This window comes from Diadema antillarum, unplaced genomic scaffold, assembly GCF_040938485.1.
Source record: "Diadema antillarum isolate AM-2024a unplaced genomic scaffold, OU_Dant_1.0 seq00001039_RagTag, whole genome shotgun sequence".
Taxonomy (NCBI): domain Eukaryota; kingdom Metazoa; phylum Echinodermata; class Echinoidea; order Diadematoida; family Diadematidae; genus Diadema; species Diadema antillarum.
The window spans coordinates 1382261-1404797 of NW_027271870.1; the positions used below are offsets into that span (position 1 = coordinate 1382261).

General features: G+C 37.2%; 2 protein-coding genes across 2 annotated transcripts in view; one reads left to right on the forward strand and one right to left on the reverse strand.

Annotated features, from left to right (window-relative positions):
- Positions 1 to 300: 300 nt before the first annotated feature.
- LOC139742956 (uncharacterized) lies at positions 301 to 12492 on the reverse strand. The gene is made up of 13 exons (XM_071653464.1): positions 12457 to 12492; positions 11809 to 11877; positions 11225 to 11311; positions 8834 to 8869; positions 8354 to 8399; positions 7933 to 8069; positions 6357 to 6497; positions 5132 to 5269; positions 3599 to 3694; positions 3176 to 3252; positions 2141 to 2329; positions 1018 to 1204; positions 301 to 492 (listed from the first exon to the last, which is right to left on the reverse strand). Exons 1-13 carry the CDS (start codon positions 12490 to 12492, stop codon positions 301 to 303), a joined length of 1431 nt encoding a protein of 476 aa, XP_071509565.1.
- Positions 12493 to 15506: 3014 nt separating this feature from the next.
- Positions 15507 to 22537, forward strand: part of LOC139742940 (inositol 1,4,5-trisphosphate receptor-like) — a 146872-nt gene continuing 139841 nt past the window's right edge. Inside the window, exon 1 of the mRNA XM_071653448.1 lies at positions 15507 to 16105. Coding sequence (XP_071509549.1) covers positions 16014 to 16105 — 92 coding nt within the window. The 5' untranslated portion in view covers positions 15507 to 16013. The remainder of the gene's footprint in view (positions 16106 to 22537) is intronic.

Consider the following 22537-nt stretch of genomic DNA (forward strand, 5'->3'; position numbering starts at 1 on the left):
ACATACCGTATTATACGAAAAGACAAAACACAACAGAAACACAAAAAATTACCATACTCGTCATAGTTTTGAAACCCAATTTGCATGACTAATTCGGAAGCATATTATGATAATGGTTTAGTTAGATAAAACAGTAAAGAATCAATATGATAGACCAGTTTATGCTCCATTGTTTCCTTTGCTTAGTATCAGAATATTACAATCGTTCCTTTCATTACACATATCACACTTCCCCCTTTTATTTCATGTTGTCATGTTAGAGTGTACACCTTGCATCGAGCGTATAGTAACATGTCAAAATCATACAAAAGATGCAAAACTCTTTGCGAGTACAGCGCTCAGTAAAGTAGCAATGGCGATCAGTGCACCCGAGGCCTGGAGACCTTCTGTGGAAGCTTTGGTAGTCGACGGCGTGATCGTTGTCGGGAAGCGCCCGGTGAGCCAGGGGGAGAAATTGAGCCAGACAGATGCTCCTCGCGTGGCTTCGATTAGCTGCATATAAATAGATGAATAAATGAATGAATATATAATATGTATATGTATATGTATATATATATATATATATATATATATATATATATATATATATATAATATCATATTTTCATTCATTTATTCGTATATATATATATATATTATATACATATATATATATATGTTTGTGTGTGGGGCCAATGTGTAAGAGGGAAGAGGGGAGAACTGTTATTTCAATTCCAAACTTCTGTCATGCTGTCATTTGCTGGAATGAATTTAGTTTTAAAAACAGTAAGAAAACGCACATAATTATCTTACACATCCTATTCGGTATCTTCTAACAAAACAAAGGTGTCCTCTTGTTACGGTTTTTAATATCAAATCCTCTTTCAAAATACTATTGATAAATGGTTCCAGCTATCGGATCCCCCTCGACCCCCCCCCCCCTTGTTTTCCTTTCCTTTTTTTATGGGGGGGGGGGAGGGTGGAAGGGGGTGGGGGTTCACTTTTAGTAGTTTCTTTTTACATAGGTTACAACACTTACCTTCTGCTGTCGGTAGCCATTGTGCGGCACACTAAACTTGTAACCAATCGGGCACAGGTCAGTTGTGACGTCATATGACCCCGTTGTCTTGCTGATCGTCCAGTCTTCTGGGTTCGACGCACTCTGACAGGCGTAGCTGAGCGACTGTCCACAGTCAAGTGGTGTATACCAACGGCTATCTTCGTTGCTAAAAAAAAAAGAAAAAAAAGTTGGAAGTTCCAGAACGTTCGTGTAACAATGATGAGAATGGTAAAGTTAATCAAGATTGACAAAGCGTGAAGATGTTCTAAACATTCTTTAAGAGGTAGACGAATTGTCCTAGATGTAACGGAGATAGTATCGGTATATGTACGGGTGCACACGAGTCCACTTTGTATTTCCGATAGTTTCTGGTTTTTCTTTATTGTTCTAGGGTTGGAGTTAATTCAGTACAAATCATTGCTTATGCGGATAACAATTATGATGAATGTGATAAGTATGTTAAAAATGCACAAATAGGAATATTAGTCATGCTGTAATAGACTATACTCATCCACCATTGCACTCAGGAAGAGAACGGTAATGACATGCCTCAACATGTGGCTACCTAGCACCGAAAGCGAACTACTCAATTCAGATAAGGGTAGTTTAAATTGAGGACCATTTGAGTACTTTTCCTTTTTATTTAATGAAAAACTTATGGAAATAAAATAAGATAAAGCCAGGTATATTCTATTAAAAATAGAGTAGAAGCGAAAGTGGGTTCTAAAATGTCCATAAATCTACAATAATTCAGAACATCAGAATTCAAATTAAAAGTTTGTTTAAGACATGTTCATTTTTGAGCCACCTGAAACTTCAAGTGCAAGGGAAATCATGGATATTACATTGCTTGATATTGACTATATTACAATTTCTTATAGAATAAAATCACAATCACAACACTGTCATTACAAAAATAAATAAATGAATGAATAAATAGATAAATAGATAAATAAATAAATAAATGCAAATAGTTTAAACGTTAATCTTGTTCTATGTCTATTATATACCCAGTATAAAATTCTCTAATACTTGTTAATGTATGAAGTACAGATTAGCTAGAAGTTGCCGCGGATGATTCCTGCAAAATATACCATCTTACTTCAGTAGGACGCATGTCGTCTCGTCCAGGTCTAGGGATGGCTCTCCGGGCGCCCATGTGAAGACAGCCGTGGCCATCAGCTGGGGTGTGACCATGTCCATTGCAGGGTACGTGATGCGACACTTGACCATCTCGGAGAGGTCAGTGGTCACTCCAGCCACAGACGGCCCATCGTAGATGATGTTAAATCTTGAATAGAATAAAATAAAAAAGTATTTCCGGTAAAACAGAGCTGAACGTGTTTGCTTTCTTCAAACAATGTCCGCATCGTCTAACCAGCAAGCTGATACTCAAAGGATTGAAATTCTCCCAAGGTGAACTATTTTGCGTTAGTCAGCAAAATCAGATACTTATGTGTAATCATCCCTTTAATTCACAATATGAGAGAGAAATTCGGTTGTTATAGTGACATCATTAACCCGAAGTAGAGGAATAATTATATGAGTATGAAGATTTTAACTTTAACATTCAATTGTAACATTCATTTGTATCATTTACAATAGTGTCTTTAGTTAAGTATGCCGGAACAACATTTCTGCAACCTAGAATCTTAAAACGGATATGATATTAAAATGACACATGAGCGCTGATGGGCTGTGATACTTATCATGCATATGCTGTGTAACGATTGACGTCAAGATCCAAAGTTCGCTTGAATTCAATACAGTAATTACATGCAGGTACTCTTAGCTACATATAGCATCGAAAAGTCAACCGACAGTACTTTTTTTAAGAGCGATGTAAAAATCGCGTTAGTTTATGATGCAACGTAAAAAAAAATACAATAATCATTTTCTTTCATCACATTTATTTCTTCTTCTTTTTTCTTCAATGAAAACACTAGACTTTCCTCTTTTCTATCTCTTCTCCTTTTGCAGAAAGCAAGTTAGTATGATATTGGAAAGGTAAACTTGATATGATTATGTACCATGAGGTTTGCAAGGATATGATGTCTTAATTGAGCTTGTTATAACCCTTGAGATCAGATGAATGAATTACTAAATGCCCAGAAGTGTTATATTCATGAGAACGTACCCATAGTGTGTGGAGTCACCGTAAAACCTCAAGCGGTTGGTATCGTTCTTTCCTCCGCACTGAGGATAATTTGTGAACTGGATAAATAGAGGTTTTGTGGAGATATGAACATAATGAGTTCTTCTTTAATTGATTATCGTAACTTTCCAATACATATGTTTTTGTTTTATTTCACCATATCGTTTGAAGCTAAAGAAGAAATAGATAAATAAAACAAAAGATAGAGGATATGCCGAAAGTTTAAGTGACCTGAAGTGGAAGTCATGTGGCTCGTTATCAATAATACAACTGGAATAGGCGCCTTCTTTTCCTTATCTGACTTTCTAACATTTTCTCACCTTTCTTGTCAATCTATAGTGTTACCAAAAGAAAACAGGTGAATGGGATTCTGCAGAGGTCTTATAAATCAGCATGTGTACTTACCTCATCCGCGTGAAAGCCTTGATACCGTGTTGTGTGGAGGTACTTTCCTTGATGAACATTGTCACCATCCGCTACGACCACCACACGCTTCCCATCCTATGGCGATACATTATAGGGAACAGGGAAATAGAGAAATAAATGGAAAGATAACTAGATAAACAAATAGATAGATAGATAGATCAATAAATAAATGCACACATACATACATAAGTAGATTGATAGGTAGATAGATCGATAGGATGATAATTTTGAGAGAAAGAGTGAAAGAGGTTACCTGTAAATGGCAAGCCTGTATAGTTTAATGCATCATGATGTGGTGTTCACCTGATTCTATCCCCCTCATTTATTTATTTATTTATTTATTCATTTATTTATTCATTTACTTATTTAGTTATTTATTTACTCATTCATCTATCTATCTATTTATTTATTTATTTATCTATTTATCTATTTATTCATTCATTCATTCTACGAAATCAATATCTATATTATGGAACAAGCTGCCGTGAGATTTAGAATTGTATATGGAAAGAGATGATGCTTGATAGGGCAGGTTAATGGTGTTCTGATGAGCGTTGGTTTAGAGCCAGTTATTTAAGGGGAAATCAAGTCCAAATGTTATAAGTAAGTCTGATAAGATAGAGTAAAATATTACCAGTTCAATGGTATGATTTTAATCGAAATCAGACGAAAATATAAGTAGTAATGACATTTTTAAATTTTGCCAATTTGAGAGCAAACAGTTCTCGAACGGTCAATATGAATATGCAAATGGCAAAGGGAGCATGTCAATTCCTCACAACTTACCAAAAATTGTTGAAATTTCCAGTTTTTCATTCAACCGTAATTATGTCTGAGGCTCATATCCTCGTATATCTAACTGATCACTATTCTAAAGTTATCAAACCAAGAATAACATTATGTTTCAGACTTCAATGGCAGAAACATTGAATTTTCGTCATTTTTGTTTTCTACACGGTCAATAGAAAATTGTGAGGGTATGGTTAACTCACTCATTTGCATATTCATATCCACTGTACAAGAACTGTTTTGCAGAAGCTAGCAAATCTTCAAAATGTCATTACTTCCTTATTTTTCATCCGATTTCAGTCAAATTTTTACCGTTGAACTGGTAAGATTTCACTCTTTTTAAACAGACTAACTTATATTATTTGGAGTGGATTTCCTCATTTAATGACGCTGGAGGTGCTCCAGGTGGAAGTGTTGATGTTGATGGTGGCAACATAGTCATGGATGTGGGTGATGCAGGTAAAAGATGATACTCATGTCAAAAGTACGGTTGCCATGGTTATGGCATTGGCAGCAACATCACTGACAACCAATTTGATGTTGATGAAGCAATGGTCTTTTGCGTGGTGATGCTGATTAGGTCGGTGTCTGCAAATGTAGTTGTACCGTCATGATTGTGGTGGAGATTGGCGCCGTAAAGTTGAGGTCAATTAAAGGTTTGAGGACCAGAAATCACGAGAGAATGGATTATACCAAAGGAGATGAGTAGATGACTAGATTTACCTCTCTCATCCTCCGTAGCGTCGGCCAGACTCCTCCGTAGGTACCCCGAAGATCTGCAGGACTCAAGATGCGATCACGACCCAGGTATCTCTCCAGAGGACCGTTCACATCGGCGTCGTGACCCTGATCATATCCTTCCTTGCATTTCACAGAATAAAACGGGGGAGTTTGAGTGATATCTGGCTCAGTAAATAACTATAAAAAAAAAATCTTTATGAGATGAAATGCAAATATTTTTGTATATCTCTAAAGACATTGTGCTAAGCAAATTATTTTCTCCTTTCAATTGACAATGTAAATATTTGCCTTCAATAGTCCTATTTGCGAACCCACCCACCCCCCCCCCCAAAAAAAAATGAAAAACAATGAAATAAATATCTGAGAAAACTTCTACACAACTCCTAGAAAGAATGTATTCTCCAACCACGACATCTTTCATTATAGGATCACATGGAAAATGGAAAGAATTACATTGGTGAGTTGGCTCAGTCGGTTGCGCGTCTGTCTTCGACCCGAGCGACGCGGGTTTGATACCCGATTGTCGCTGAGCAGTGTTATGTGTAATCATACCGCCCCCTCTATTAAGAGGCAAAACACTCTGTCCCTCGGATAGGACATAAAATGGAGGTCCTGTGTGAGAGAGAGAGAGTCACAACTCATGCACGTAAAAGATCCCGCTTCATTCATTCATCGCAAAGAGCAGGGTGTTTAATCCGGTGAAGTGGTCCCGCCTCACATCCAACTTAACTGGACCCCGTGGAAGACCAGCTTAATGTAGCCTAATATGGGATATCCAGCAATCTTCGCAGGTGGAAAATGAACAAACAACAACAAACAAACAAACAAACGAACAAACAATGATAAACATAGAAAAGCACAAGCGGATGTATCTATAAGAACGTACTATTGTGTGTGATATACATTTTGATTTTTTTTTTTAACAGAGAAATGCATTTCCAACACAATATGAAGCTATTGGTTTTGTCATTTCTTTTTTTTTAAATTCCACTAAAAAGAGCCTGACAGGTAGGGAAAAAAATGATTCCAGAGAAAATTAGGAGCAGTGCAGGTAGAAAAAAATCACCCTGATGCCCACCCTGGAGGAGGTAGAAGTTTCAACATAAACTACATGTATTCCTCGTAGCATGTTGGGAACTTCTTTCGAACGAATGAATTTTAAGACTACACACAATAAAATACATTAGCTACTTCTATGTTATCTTACATTGAAGTAAATCCTCACGAACTCGTCCTCGTTCTCGGCTTGGTCTAGCCAATCTCCGATGTCAGCGATGACGTCGGCCAGCGGCACGTTGAACTCTCCACAGCCGAGAGCGAAGCGGGTGCCGAGGTGTGCCACTCGCATCTGACGAGAATACGATCACACCTGATTCGTAACGTAACTCTTATCCGTATGTGTAGTAGATCAGATGTATAATCAGATGTACATCAATTTAAAAGAGGGCAGTTCGATCATCAAGCGACGGTCACTTGTGTAGACCACTAACTTCATCATTTTTTTATAGTTTTCGTTCAAACACAGAGAGAAGGCACATAGAAATAAGAGGATGGAAGAATGAGATGTCATAAGGATGCAGAGCTGTCATGAATTTTAAAGGGGAAGACTAGTAACCGATCAGTGGGAATCAGTGGGAATGCTTAGGGATGATTGTTCCAATCCTTGTGGGATTCATGTAAGAGTACATTATATATCTACTGTTGTGCGAAAATTATTTGCTTCAGAACGGTCTCATATTTAAGTAATGAGCAGATTAATGCCCCGTCACTGACCAGGCACGCTAACCTGGAAACATTAAACTGCACATTACTTGAATATGAGACCATTCTGAAGCAAATAATTTTCACACAACAATAGATGTATTATGTACTCTTAAATGAATCCCACAAGGATTGGAACAATCATCCTCCAGCATTCCCACTGATTCCCACTGATCAGTTACTAGCCATCACCTTTAAAGGCCCCGTCACATTACAGCGAATGCCCAACGAATGCCCAACGTATGTCCAATAAATTTGAAAATTTGAAGATAGTTAACATCCATTGGTAATACTAGAATAGTATGTAACATGCTTGGCGTTCTTTGTATTCATTAGCTATTCGTCGGGATACGCAGAGATACGCTGGAGCAGATTTTATTTTTTAAACATGTCCAAAATCTCCAGCGTATCTCTGCGAATCCCTAAGAATAGATAATGAATTCAAAGAACGTCGGGCATGCAAACTGTCTTCACATTTTCGAATTCGTTGGACTTTCGCTTGGCATTCGTTGGGCATTCGCTGTAGTGTGACGGGGCCTTAAAGGTTTTTCGAGTTGTTCAATTCATCTTCGGCTATAAATATTTCAATATTTTGAAAGCTATCTGATCTCACCAGCGTTATTCATCGTAATTTACCTTCTTTCTCCTCGCAAGCACATTTTTGTTAGAAGCAAATGTGACTCCTTCCGAAAATAGAATATAGAAGAAAGAATGGGGCGCCGGGATGAAACACAAGCAATCAGCGCTTTGATTATGGCTATGATCATTATATTGCTATTCCTTTTTTCCTTGTTGGGTCATTCATCTTCTCGTTATACCATTATTCTTAATCAACACAAATCTTTCCATACCCCTTAAATTTGTTCATTTTCGTCTAAGTATTTTGTTATTATCTTTGCAATTTCCTAATTTCATTATCATGTAATAGATGAAGAATGAGTTGTTATTCATGTATAATATTAATGATTTAAAACAACGACAAAACAACAACAACAACAACAAACTGAGAACAAAATTCTCACGGCATCGAAGCACCACCAGATGTCGAGTTCGACGCTGCGGATGCCCATGTTCAGCATGTCGACGATGCTGAACTCGTGGTTGGCGATTCCGATGCAAACGTTGTCATAGGGAGGGGGCCATTGACATGTATCGTTGGCTAGGAGATGTAAATTATGAAGTCATAGTGAAACAATATCCAGTAAAACATTATATATATATATATATATATATATATATATATATATATATATATATATATACATATTATATATAAACGTAATGAAAATAAACAAAGGGAAAACTGACCAGAAACGAATGATAAATAGTGAAAACTTTTAGCAAAGAGAATGGGTTTCCATTGCGATTCGAATCGTTATTTTTATTTCGTTATTTTTTGTATCTCCTCCTGAAAAAGAAAAATCAAACTTTGCAGAAGCTTACCTCCATATGCGAGTCCATACGCTCTGTTATTGAATGCATTGTGAGCCTGCGTGCGAAAATGAAGGTTAAATTTCAGTCATAATTCGAAGAATGTTAGCTAAAGCCTGGTTTTACCTTGCAAGGAGGCCCTATTACCTCTTTGCATGGTTTTACAACACAAGAATCAATTTTACAGGTGTGTTATTGTGATGAATATTAAATTACTATTACGAAAGAAAAAAGTATGCATAACTTAGTAAGTCATTGAAGTTGCTTTTATCGTATTTCTGAAAACAAAAGAAACGTGAAGTATTCACCCGTCTTCTTCTGCAAATATACGGTAAAACCACGAAAATGTATATAAAACACAAGCATAACGGTAACCATCCTATTCAAACTTCAAGCAGCTATCCTTATGATGAACTTTGTATCTGTCAGAATTGATGCCGATATTAATGTTGAAGATGTTGCAAGTTTAATAAGAAAGTTTGGTATACTCACGTCGAATACTTGCATCTGATCAACACGAAAATTTATCTGTAGAGAATTTCAGCACAGAAAAAAAAGGTCCGCTAAAAGATTTTTTTTTTCACACAATCATATTGACAACTTCTTTCGTTACTTTACCAACCATTGTAATGTATCCTTACTGTAAGTTTTTAATTATTGTTTTCTTTTATAAATTTACATACTTCATTTTTTTTTTACTGAAGAAAGAGAGATTTATTGTTATATATTATTTCATTTTGAAAAAAATAATTGAACTGAACTGAATTGAATTCATGGGAATTAAATGTTGTTTTTCTAGTGCCTCACCGGCAATCCTCAAAGATACAATGTTGTTGACAGCTTTCAGAGTGCAAGTTTCGTAGGAAGTTACTGTTTGCTTGTCTGAGTGTCTGTCTATATAGTTATGTATTTGTCGCAAACTTTCAGTTTGTCAACGATTTGTCATTAAAGAGAACATGATCATATCATAACATTGTATTACACTGATATAGCTGATTCTGTGTGCATGCACTGTTCGTGATTAAGTTTGCCTTTTCTTCCCCTGGCAACCAGCGGCATGCACCTGGAATCACCACAGTCTTTGTGTCATGTAATGTGATTTTTTTTTAAAATGTTGAATTGCCAAATGCATAATGATAATAATGACAACAACAACAATATTAATGATAATACTAATAATAATAATGATAATAATGATAATGAAAATAACACAATAATGATAGGCCAAGTTACAGAATAAAATTTAGAAGATTACCTCTATTTCTTCCCTGATCAAAGCTTCACGCTGTATAGGCTTAGATGAGAGGACAATTAGTTACCCGTTCATCTAACTACCGACTACAGCAAAAAGTAACCAAATAATAATAATAATAATAATAATAATAATAATAATAATACTAGCAGTGAGTATAGAGTACAGTATAGTCATTCAGTATTACAGATGTGAAACCTGCCTGTGACAGGAAAATATCCGATGACACGGACACCTCGCTCATTTACAGTAGATTGCATATAAGACTAAGGAAACATTTTACTACTCAGGAAACAATACAGCGACAAGTGAGTGCATGCACACACTTTCATTTTCATCCCACTTATTACAAACATGATTTCTTCTTCACGCTCATTGACGGATTGTCTCTGTTGAGATTGGATCTGTTTTAAAGGGTTGATATACTTCTGGTTGAGATGGGAATTCAGATTTTAACTTTTTGCGAGATAATTAGAAACCACTTATATGAAGTATTAAAAAGCATACACCGGCATTATAATTCTGAGGGGGGGGGGGGGATAAAAGTTAAATTGATGAAAATCGGTTTTTAAGTGGCTGAGATATCCCAAAGCAAAGTTGTCATATAATAAAAGGTGGGTCCCACCTTTTATTATGACCACTTTGTTTCACTTCATTTTTGGATATCTCAGTTATTTCAAAGCTAGTTTTTCATCAAATAAACTTTTATCTCCTCTAAGAATAATAGTAATGCTTTTTGGTATTTCATACAAGTAGTTTCTATTATCTCGCAAAAGTTAAAACCGAGCAGAAGTTAAATACCATTCCTTTAATCTTTTTCCGTGCCAGTGAGTAAGATGTGAACAAATTTCACGCACAAACATATGGACAAGAAATAAACGTGGCACTCAAAGAGTAAGGTGGCTAAATACGAAGGAACTAAACGAACCCACGATCAAGTTACTGACACTGTGGCGAGGACTATCATAGCAGTAGAATCAAAACGTAGTTTCATTTTCGGGGGAGGAGTCGGAAGGCTCTTTTCTGCAGCAGAAACATAGGTTTTGAAATTAGATCTATTGATAAAACTTGGACAATTGTGAAACTTGGCCAATTGTGAAACTTGGCAGCCAGATTTGAAGTGAGCATAAGACCAGTGATTTATGGCGGGTTGTCATGTTAGGCCGAAATCAAAGAGATCTAAACATTTTACATGAGTAACACCAGACACAATTTGACAACGTGTTTTGTCACGTTTTCGTGTGTGTGGTAATCTATGACACCAACGTGTCCACGAATAACCTGGAAGGAATACCTGGGTGAACGTATACACCCTAAACCCGTCCTTATAGGCGTCAAAACTATGCATTAAGCCAAGTAAGTACTTTCTTTCAGCCCTTTACTTGTAAGTGGAAATAAGCAAATTGAAAATGCTTTTCTGCGAAAATTTTATTGCTCTGGAGTATTTTTAAGGATCTTATCATTCTACAGAACACGCATAATGTTGGAAAAGTTACAGTCAACCATTACCGAGGTTACTGTTCTTTGGCTTCGCCCCGGCGATGGGCTCGGCACTGCCCGGGGTGGGGACGGCTATGTCTCAATAATTATATGCTGCATGTGATTCCGTGTATACTAATGTGGTGTCTTACCTGCAATTCCCGTTGTGTTTTGAGGGCGAACTGTAACCAGGGCTGGACTTCGACAGTTCCTTTCTTGCACCGCCCCTTGTCATCACACTAGAGGAACGGGACATGATATTCAACTATACTTATTTAGTGTGAAAAAAATCTATATATCGACGAATGTTTGGTCTAAATGATTTATTAGACATCAGGTACAGTGTATAAGGATTTTAGGCACGTCTGGCAATCTTTGGTCGAGAACGTTATGATTTTCAGTAATGACCGTAACAAGTCTACTCCTGGTTTTATACACTTTGTGCCTCTTGAACCAATGTCAATTTAAGCCAATTTATCGTTTTCCTGGGAGGAAATTTTCTGTTGTTCGTTTATTGTTGCTTTTTCTGCAGTGGTATAGCACTTCAATATAATCGTGCTGAGCCTGCTAAAGAGTGTGTATATAACACATGCCGTTGATTGCAGCCTCTTACATCAGAGCCTAATGATAGGTACAATTATATCTATTTCAAAGATGCACCAAGAAATCAATTAAAGCAATGGTAATTTGGCATAAGGTTCAGCAATGACGAGGTATTACACTTCCTGATACTAACCTGGCATGGCACCTCTGTACTCAGTCCACGACATTCGTTTGCTAGAGATCCAGTCACTGCTGACGTGATCTAAAAATATACAAGGAGAGACAGAAATGACAGACGGAGAGAGGGTGTGTGTGTGTGTGTGTGTTTGCGTGTGTGTGTGTGTGTGTGTGTGTGTGTGTGTGTTCAAAGGGGAGAAATATAATGATTGATTGATAATCACAGAAACATTAACAATGACGTTATAGCCTACTGACATAAGTAAAGTATCATAATAACTAAAATACAATGCAGAATTGATACTTCTCAATCTATCCAAACACAAGGTACGAGATAATCACGATAATAAGGCACCAAAAATATGATTTCGATAATGTTATTGATATGAATCCATGAGACGGGGAAAGCGTGTGACAATTAACGAATGGTTGATGGAAATTACGAAGTGTGAAACACTGATGGAGCAAACATTTTGACTAATCCGGAGGATAGTACCCGTTCACCAGTTTAGCATGTAATGATTGGAATCAGAAATGACATCGAAGTAGATCCATTCAACACACATCAATTTGACCGTTTGTGCATGTCATCTTGGCCGCGTGCATGTCATCTTGGCCGATAAACCCCCTACAGGAATAATTATTGTACAATGCATTGTCTTACTTGGACGGCGGCATAGACAACAAACAGTAGACGCATGTTGACAATGGAATCAATAACCCAATGTGGGGAGACCGAGACACAGACGTTACTGTACTCCTGAATAGCTACTTCAATTTTGACGCTTGTTTTCTGTTCACGAGACAAATTGAGAAGATATCTGTGTTTGTCTTCGACCTGTGGCATATTTGTCGAATAATTTATCTTCGCCGAAATGTTCTTTGACCCAGCCCTGATCCCATTCATGACTCATGCGAGTATATAAATTGATAAGCAGCAATAATTACGCAGCTCGTTAGGCAAATTAGTAGATTATTGCGTAGCATCGGGTATGTAGCTAGATCTATAAGGATAACTTATCTACGAGTTGTGTGTATTATTGTAATCAGTGTCGTATATACGGCACTGATTGTAATTTGTAAAGAGCGCCCTCTTGTACGTGAGCCAGTTTCTTGATTGGACGTTTCAGACCAAGTAGAGTTTTAGTTTTGACATTATCAATGTGAGAAATCATTCAAAGCGTTGCGTTGTGCCTTTCAAGCTCGTGTCATTGCATAATTACATAACGAACATACTCAAAGCAAAACGGAAAATCGTAAAGGACTCTTCCTTTATTGTAGTGCATTGTATTTGGAAGATACACAGCGATTGCATGTTATTCCTGTTTCCTCTGATTTTTTATTTCTTTTTCTCTCATGTTTGTGATGTTCGCCAAGTAAAATAATATCAAATGTGTTGACAAAATCACATCTTTCATTTAAGTCACAAATATCGAAATCGGACTCCTGTTTAACTAAAGAAGAAGAAGAAGAAGAAGAAGAAGAAGAAGAAGAAGAAGAAGAGAAAACATTGTAGCAGCTGCAACCATGGATATTGTGGTTACCATGACTACAGCAAGATAACAATCAACTGTGTACCCATTCCCATTGTCATTAAAATGAGAAATTTGTTCATTGTAACATTGTAACCTATGTGATATAAATGCAACTTCATTAACGTTCACCAACGTGGGGCAAACGCTGAAAGGGGTTATACGTCCATAACGAAGATTATATTTGCGAAATCCCCTTTCGGGATGTGTCGGAGGAATTTTGTGAAATCGCTTAATAAATGCTCTTTCATCATTATCATCATCATCATCACCAACATCGCCATCATCATCAATAATTACGGTAGGCCCTACTTCGGCACTGGTGATGTATGGAACGTTGAGGACTAATACGTTGTCAATAATAACAGTGTATTTTCTTGGTTGTCAAATGAACTCGAAAGAATATCAAAAGCAAAGAGAGCGTTTATTATACCAGAATAATGCGGACTTGTGGCTCTCAACTGATGATGGCGCTGTTGATAGATTCACGATAAAGTTACTCGTGACCTATCAAGTCATGGTAATCACCATCATTCACGTTATTTCACAAAATGTGTGTTGTTTTTTTTCGTTCGGTTATATGCCAACGCCATCTCATGATTAATTAATTAGATCACAAAGCCAGAAATCAGGCAAAGTTGTAGCATAATTCTTTTTACCTGATATGATAATTATGTCTGATGATGTTAGCGCATCATAAGGATAATATTCTAGTGGAGACACACCAATCAACCCAATTGAATTTGGTGACTTTTTCAATTAAAACCTTATTTTTATATTTACAATTGGTCTACTTTATTTTATACCTTTTTTTTTAAATCTCTCTCTTGAGCGGCACTTTTTAAATTGAATAGTTTGATATACAAGCCGATGATGTGAAAATCGATATATCTGCCAGGTTGTCTAAAGTTTTTGTAGTTCATTCCATCTGTTGCCCTCTCTACATCAGAACTCCTGAGAAAAAAAAAAATATCTAAGCCGTTGCATCGATTTTTCTCTTCAGGCCTACTTTCCTCTTTTTGTGGTTATATAGATTTGACTATTTGAATATTTGAATTAATCATATATCTGTTTTAAATGTCAGATTAAAATTATACTGCGCTCATTATATTAGTTCGTTCAATTGACTTTGTATTTCATTAATGTATGAAAAAGAAATTAAGAAGTAAAATAAAATCAATCAATCAATCAACCAATCAATCAATCAATCTGATATCCATCCATCCATCCATCAATCAATCAATCAACCAATCAATCAATCAATCAATCAATCAATCAATCAATCAATCAATCAATCAATCAATCGATCAATCAACTGTGTTTGGATAATCCGAACTGATGAATGTCAGGTCCAATGGGTTGAACTGATTTTAATGACACAATGTCCTCACATACCAAAATTGGAGATAAGCTTAGCCTGTTTGGAATTGATGCCATAGTAACGTTGAATGAAATACGATTGTGACCTACATATCTCTTTTTTTGGGGAGGGGGGTTGAACATGTGACACTAACAGATACCTTGATACTTTGGTTTTGATGAAGTCATTCTTTTAGCAGCTCACACAGAGAATAAGATTGGGAGGATACGTGAAGTGAGCCATCGGAACGAGTGTCACAACATGCAAAAAATAAAAGTGGTAATTGGCGAACATAGCAATGTAATGTTATACGTAGGCCTACAGTAATTGCAAATGCAGGTAAAACCCAATCCAATGTATCTAAATCATAATTTCGTAGTCATATGGGAGCCTGCAGGTCGCTGCATCACTTTGATGAAGAGAGGCAGTGAGCTAAGCAAGTTGCTCCGACCCTTAGCGTTCTTGGGTAGAAATAGAACTTGAATCATAATTTCTTTTAATATGTTTACTCTTTATTCATTTCAGTTACTAGTAATTTTACCATAGCGTTTTAGTACCACATTTTGGATAGCATACCGGCAATATTAATTCAACCATAGCACAGAATCCTGATGTTCATTTACACTGTATTTCTGTGCTTTCAACATACTGGTACTGTTGTAGGATGCATAACAGTATCATCAAGTACGCCATCACTTGGTAGTGAATCAACAGGTTTCGTCCACGGTGTGCTCGAGTGCACAACGTACCAGGCACTGTGGTGTATGTGGTAGCGGCTTGAGAGCGCGAGCAAGGGCTGTATGCGGACGTTACGAGAATTCTACGAATGTGTCTATGTATTTGTGTGTGTGTGTACGTGTGTTATGCAGGTGTAGTTCCACACACGACATAAAGCGAGTATAATCAGACAGGAAAATGGAGGATAACCTTTTGCGAAATACGGACCTCTAAGGCTAATACTTACACCCAGGACAGTGGGTTGCAGGTTCTATCCATTTGATCGTTTTGTAGGCTCAACCTTACATTGTGGAGTTAATGTGAAGTGCATTGTGAGCGAAGACGGCACCTATTGAGCACTTTCCAACAGGTGGTCTGATATTGGTGGTGAAACTGAAAGACATCGCCGCGGGTCTGCGGCTTGCTTCCGGATTGTGCTACATGTTGCTGCCCCGCCAAGCCCCCGTAGAGTGGGAGTGACGTTAGTGGACTGAGCACGTCGTTCCCGTGCAAAGGCAGCCTGGCGAGGCGTTGTTGGGTTTGTTGTGTTGTGTGACAGGAGGACCAACAGGGCCAGGGAGGGGGAGGTTGGGTTTCGATATCACGACAAAAATGGGAGAGATGGCGGCCAGTTTCCTGCAATATGGCGACATCGTGTCTCTCTTCGCCGAGGGAAGTGTGAACGGATTCATCAGCACCCTCGGGTAGGTAGAGTCTGCACTTGACTACACATACACCTTCAATACAACTTGACCGAAAGATCGGTCTGTATCTGGTCGTCGGGGATATGTTCCGTGGAGACTGCGTCTGGCTTCACGGAATCCCCTCCTACATATACCAGTGGCGGATCCAGAGGGGGGCCCGAGGGCACACCAGGCGCGCACCCCCTCTTTATTCTTTTGTTTAAACAAAAGAAAAAAAAATGGGGGTGTGTGTGTCCCCTTTAATTTTGTAATTTTAAAGGCGCCTCCCTTGGATCTGCTCCTGTATAGGCTACAGAGGAGAGCTGATAAAGTAAAAAAAATAAAAGACTCCTCCGCTCCGGACAGACGGATTTTGCTCTCTACAACTACACTTACAATTTCTCCACTTTATGAATTGGCACTCCTCTCTTGATACAGACTAATGAGTAATTTATTAAGATAACTTGTACTACTACTAACTACATAACACACCGCACAATAGTCAATATGCCAACTGAGCTGATGACGACATGATCACACAAATAATAAATAATCGAGGCATGATTTTTTTTCTTCAAATAGATCTATTTGAATGTAGATGTCTAGAGAACCTAAAGTGTGACTATGTTAAAAGATGAATGAGTCTTCTGCCTAGTTATAAGGACATGTAGTTGCATACCGTCTGAACTAACTAGACAAAAGTCTGTACAAACTATAAAATTACAGTTAAAAAATTAGCATATTTTATGTAGGCATGTGCCCAATTTTACTTTTGTTGTTGCAATGTTGCTAGACATTTAAAACTATATTCAAGCAACTTCAGGCTTTGGACAATTGGTGAATGCCTCAAACAAATGTGTGCCTGTCAGTCATCAATGCACCAGTGTACATTGTAGTACTTTGAAAATGTTGTGCACTAGACCATGGAATGTTTTGTAAGGGGGGGGGGGGGTTAATGGAAAGTGGACTGGTAGGACACTGGTACAATTGTACCTGACCATCCTAGAGTAGCATTATTCTGTGTGAGACTGCTGTCTGTCTTACTCTTGATAGGTGGCTTACATGCAGAAAAGGGACTTTTGAAAACAGTGTAAAAACAGTCTAAATCATACATGTATCGCAAGTTGCATGTCAGGTGATGGCATGTGAAACCAGTGTGCACGAATAGAAAATATTTGTGTTTGTTGAAATCATAAATATTTGCCTCTGAAACTAGAAAAGCACTTGCAGAGGGCAGACCTCTGCCATGCAGCTCATCTCCCATCATACTATGCATGCTGAAAATTGCCCAACTTCCACATAGAAGCCTTTTGTTTACATCATCAGCTTCCAGCTATGCGGCATGTGGCACCTTGCCTGAACAGAACAATGCATTTTACTAATTTAGAGCGTGTATGACATGCAAACCTCAAATTCATGCAGCTTGAACTCCCAAGTTCATTGACCCTATCTGCCAAGAGATGAAAATAATCCTATAAAAGTCCATGAAAATTCCAAGATCATTGCCAAAACTGAAGTGTTGCTTGTGTCATTTTTAACTTTTCCTGCAAGTTTCATTCAAATTCGTTCACAACTCTTTGAGCAGTTATTTTGCAAACAAACAAACCAAACAAACCAACAGTGATTGTCAGGAATCTCCTCCTCCTTCTTTGGCAGAGGTACGTAATAGGTAATTGTGATCAAATAGTTTGATTATTGATGCTACGCAGGTAATACTCAAGGAAAATGCCCGGTCTCATACAGCAATGTCAATAAATAGGCCTACATTAAGTACACATGCTACCCAAACATTGGTACTGGGGTATTCCAGGGTGAAACAAAATGGAATTTATTGGATGTCTGATAAACAGACCCTCCATTTTTCCTAGACAGGGGTTCTTGTTCTCTAGATAATGAGCTATTTTTTAGTAGATCACATTGAATTGACAATGTAGTGAATATTAGCTTTTCAATGAAATCAAAATCATATCTATAAAAAAAAAATCCTTGACAGTTGTGCTCATTTAAAATTGACACCATTCTTTGTAAAGAGCACACATTTATCTTACCTACGTGTATGTAGTTTGAGGACACTTCTCAGCCTTTAATTGCTGGCTTACACTGTATTTTAAAGACAATAAAAAGTTTTGGTACTGGTACCTCAAAAGTTTCCTTGAATTTCCTTGTCTTAGTTTGTGTTTCAGATTAAAGTACCTTTCATGTAACTAACACTGTGAGACTTACTCGCCCCAAAGTGCTCTCATGTCTTAGTAATCATGCAGTTAACTGCGGCCAGCAGCCCCATACGCATAGCGACCAGCAGTCCCATACGCATAGCGTAATCGGGCTTCGCATTGTAGCATTCAGGATCATGACAGATTTAGTATCGCAGGATAAATGTCAACTTAAAATCCCAAAAATTCTTCAATTTGAAGACTTACCAATTAAGGTGAAGTATTAAAAACAGGCTTCGGGGCAACGTTTGGTTCTGCCTATAGTCCCTTTCTGTTCGAATTGATGACTGAATGTGACTCGGTCGAGAGGACCTTGGGAGAGCTACATACACTGAATACTACAGCCAGTGCATGCGAACACATCACATGCGCACAAATTTCAAATCCATCATCGGATAAGATGTTTGTGTGCGCATGCGCTGGCCGTAGTAGTCAGTGTATGTAGCTCTCCCAAGGTCCTCTCGACCGAGTCACATTCAGTCATCAATTCGAAAAATTCGACTATTGGCAGAACCAAACGTTGTTCGAAGCCTGTTTTCAATACTTCAACTTAATTGGTACAATGTAAGTCTTCGAATCGAAGAAATTTTTGGATTTTAAGTTGACATTTACCCGCGATACTAATTCTGTCATGATCCTGAATGCTACAATGCGAAGCCCCATACGCATAGCCCCCCCTTCAGATCTCGCCTATGGAACGCGTGATCGCGCCGAAAATCATCACACGCGACGCCCACGACGTATACTATCAAAATGTATGGTTGCTTTCTCCGAAAAATTTTTCTTATATTTTATATTAATTAATTATTGTAATTTATGCATAAAATCAGTTTTGGGCTCTAAATCACTTATTGATGCTCTAATTAAGCTAATTTCTTTTAAAAAATGTTTCTTGTATCATTCTCCTGAGACATAGGATAAAAAAAATCTGTATCGAAATTAATTTCTTATATATTTGATTGTTTTTTGAATTTCTTATGTATTTCCTTGTTTTTCGACCTTTTGTTTTTGTTTGTTTTTGGCCAAAATTTGTCACAGACATTTTTCGAAGCTTTATTACGCTAAAATAAATTAATTTCGTCCATTCTAAGTCAAGATATGAATTTTTATGTGAATTAATTAAAAAAAAACACAATTTGCATTGGATTTGTACACAAAATCACGTTTTGGAACAATTTTGGGGTTGACAAATTTTTTTTGAACGGGCGTCGCGTCAAAACGGTACGTGCGGGCACAACAATTTTGGTCTCAAAAGTTGCGCGACACTTGAAAGAAAAAAGTCATGAATCATCGCGGCGGGAGCTTATCGCGCTGCGAAGATATTGCGCGAAACGTCGAGGGGGGGCGGATTCCGCCCCCCCCCCAGCCTGATTAGGGTTAAAGGAAAGTAGAGCAATGAGGATACCATTGGCCTGCCTCCCTTTGTGCTTTAAAGGGAGCATGGGGTACAACGTACTTTGCAAGCTGTGCTGAACATGCATAAAGTGCTGTACAATGACAAGTTCAATATATGAAAGGGCATAAAGCCAAATGAAAGCCAGATATTGCAAAAATCATATCTACAATGTATCTGAATGATTCTCGGTGTATGACACCATGATCACCATTAGGAATACAAGCATTATTTATTTCCGACGAGTTTACTCATGTGGTAGTCTATTTTTCTTTACCTAAAAAAAGTGTAACTCAAACGCTTCAGTTTAGAATTAGCACATTTTATCATTGTATTATCTGCTGTGCAGTGTACATTGTACTTGTAGATACATTGTACATGTAGGTACAGTGTAGTTTGTACATTTTTTGTTGAGCAAGGGCTGTGTCCTTTCACTTCTTCTTTTAAAGTGTTGAATTTTGTCATTTTCATGGTCCCTGAACAGGTGTACAAATGTAATAGAAAAAAAAAGCGAAATAATGTTTTACATGAAGAAGGAAAAAAAAGTGAAATGTAGAAGTAACTTTCCAGGGGAACATTTTGAAAAAAAAAGAAGAAACTTCTGCTTGAACTACAGTTATTGTGTCTGCATCCATTATTCAAGAAATTACAGTATGCATTATATGTACCATTAGTGTCAACTTGAATGTATTCTGTATAACATTGTGTAAAATTTATGCATCATACAGAATAGGTGAATTATGTCACATTCTTCAGATACACAATGTATTGCTGCAAATATTTCTTCTACTTCAATGACAACATTTGCAGTATAAATCCATTTTATGAACAGGCCTACATGTACATTGTATCAGGTCCTGTACCAATGAACATTTATGGTTCTTTTATGTTATAGGAACTTTCTTCTTTGCATGTTTTGAGTACTACACAGTTATACACATGTAATTGACATTGAAAACTCCGTAGCATTGTGCGTGCACACTTTCCAAAGTGCCTGGCACAGAAAGGGTCAAGTTTATGTAAGAAACAAGCACATGGAAAACTGGTCATCTCGCTGAATAATATCATGACACTCTATAGTATGACCCTGGTGTGATCAAACAGCTGGACATCCCAATTAATGCATAGTGAAGAGTATTCATATCCAAGACCTTTTGTCTGTCTTTGGATGAAGATTTACTGTGTGGGAGGGTTGTTTTCTCTGGTTGCTAGGCAGCAAGCGGTGCACGTTGCGCCCCAGCCCCATTAGCTGATGCCCCCAGCTTCAGGGAATTTCCGCCTCGTGTCTCCCCTCAGTTACAGGATGTCAACATAGTGATCCTAGTTAGCGTCTGGATTGGTCTCTTTGCTGTTCCAGAGGTTGAATTGATTTCTGCAGAACTGCAAAGAAACTTTAGGAAACTGTTCTACAGTGCTTGAAAGGAGTTTTCTTTCATGTCATCTCACTTTCATTCAAGCTCAAGCTTTTAGATTGAGTGATGTGGATTTTTAAATGATCACAATAATGATAGCATTTATTGAAATATGACAAATATTTGTAAGAAAAAAATTAAATATGAGTATTAAGCTTTTTGGAATTTTAAATTTTATATTTATGATATTAGGTAAAAATTACATGCATATGATATGAATTGTTTTGATTTTCACTGATTTACAATATTATTAGCAAATTTAAAAAATCAAGGTGTAATATATGCATTTAATTTTTCTTAGTTTTAGCACACTATCACAGTTGTACATCACATGCACACAGTGTATGCCTGCTGACTAATATGCAAACCCTGTGTTGTATCATTCGGGTTTGGGCAGTCCTTTCCTGCTTGTAAGGTTATACAGTTTGTATATTAGGATTTAAAGGCGTACTGTAATTTACTATTTGCAGATGAAACAAGAACCCTGCATTAGTGCTTTAAAATAGTTCTAAAATGTGAGTTACATATAGGGATAAAACAACCACTGTAAAGATTTGAATCAGTAAAATGTGAACAATAATTAATAAAATTGTTTCCATACTAAACCATTTACAGTTACGATTTATTGAGAAAAATACTGATATCTCTTTATCCACATATTTTAGGCTTTATCGCGAAAATTGTGTACAAGACTTGGGGTGTTCTGTGGTACAAAAGACCTACACATCTATACTATGCATTAAATGTCATATCTTGAAAATTTTCTAAATCACTGTTCCCAAAGGTAAACAGGACCTTTAATAGGCCTACTGGTGTCATTCATGGTTGATATGGAAAGTGGATAATGTAACATACATGTAGTGCTATGGAATATAAATACATCATGTACATATGTATCATCCATTACTTGCCATAGCGTTGTACAGAAATGTATGAAATTACCGTATTAAGATTTTTATGTACATGTACAAGTTCGTCTGTACACTCTTGTGTGATATTGATGTCTACATTGTACTAAATGTACAATAGCTGAGTTATCTGTCTCAAAGTTCTTGGAAATATTTTTCTGGTGGTAGGTGTGTTTTCCCTAAGGTCTTTATTCCATGAAAAGATCAAGGTTAAAGGTGAACAAAGGGAGGCAGGTTCCTTGTTGCCAGAAATTGTTTGAAGTTTATAGTCAGTGGTGGTGATGATGATAATGATGATGGTACACAACAAACATCAACTACAAGGCCTATTATAATCCTTCATGGATGTATGTTTGCTAATCCAAGTTCCTAATCCTCTTGAGAATTATAACTTTGTTCCCTTCAATGATCCATTGTGACTGAGTAAACCATAAAGGAATCCAAAGATGTTAAACACACATAATACTACAATGCATTAATTGTATAAATGTACAGGGCCTTCTGTATATTTAAAGTACAGTATAGTT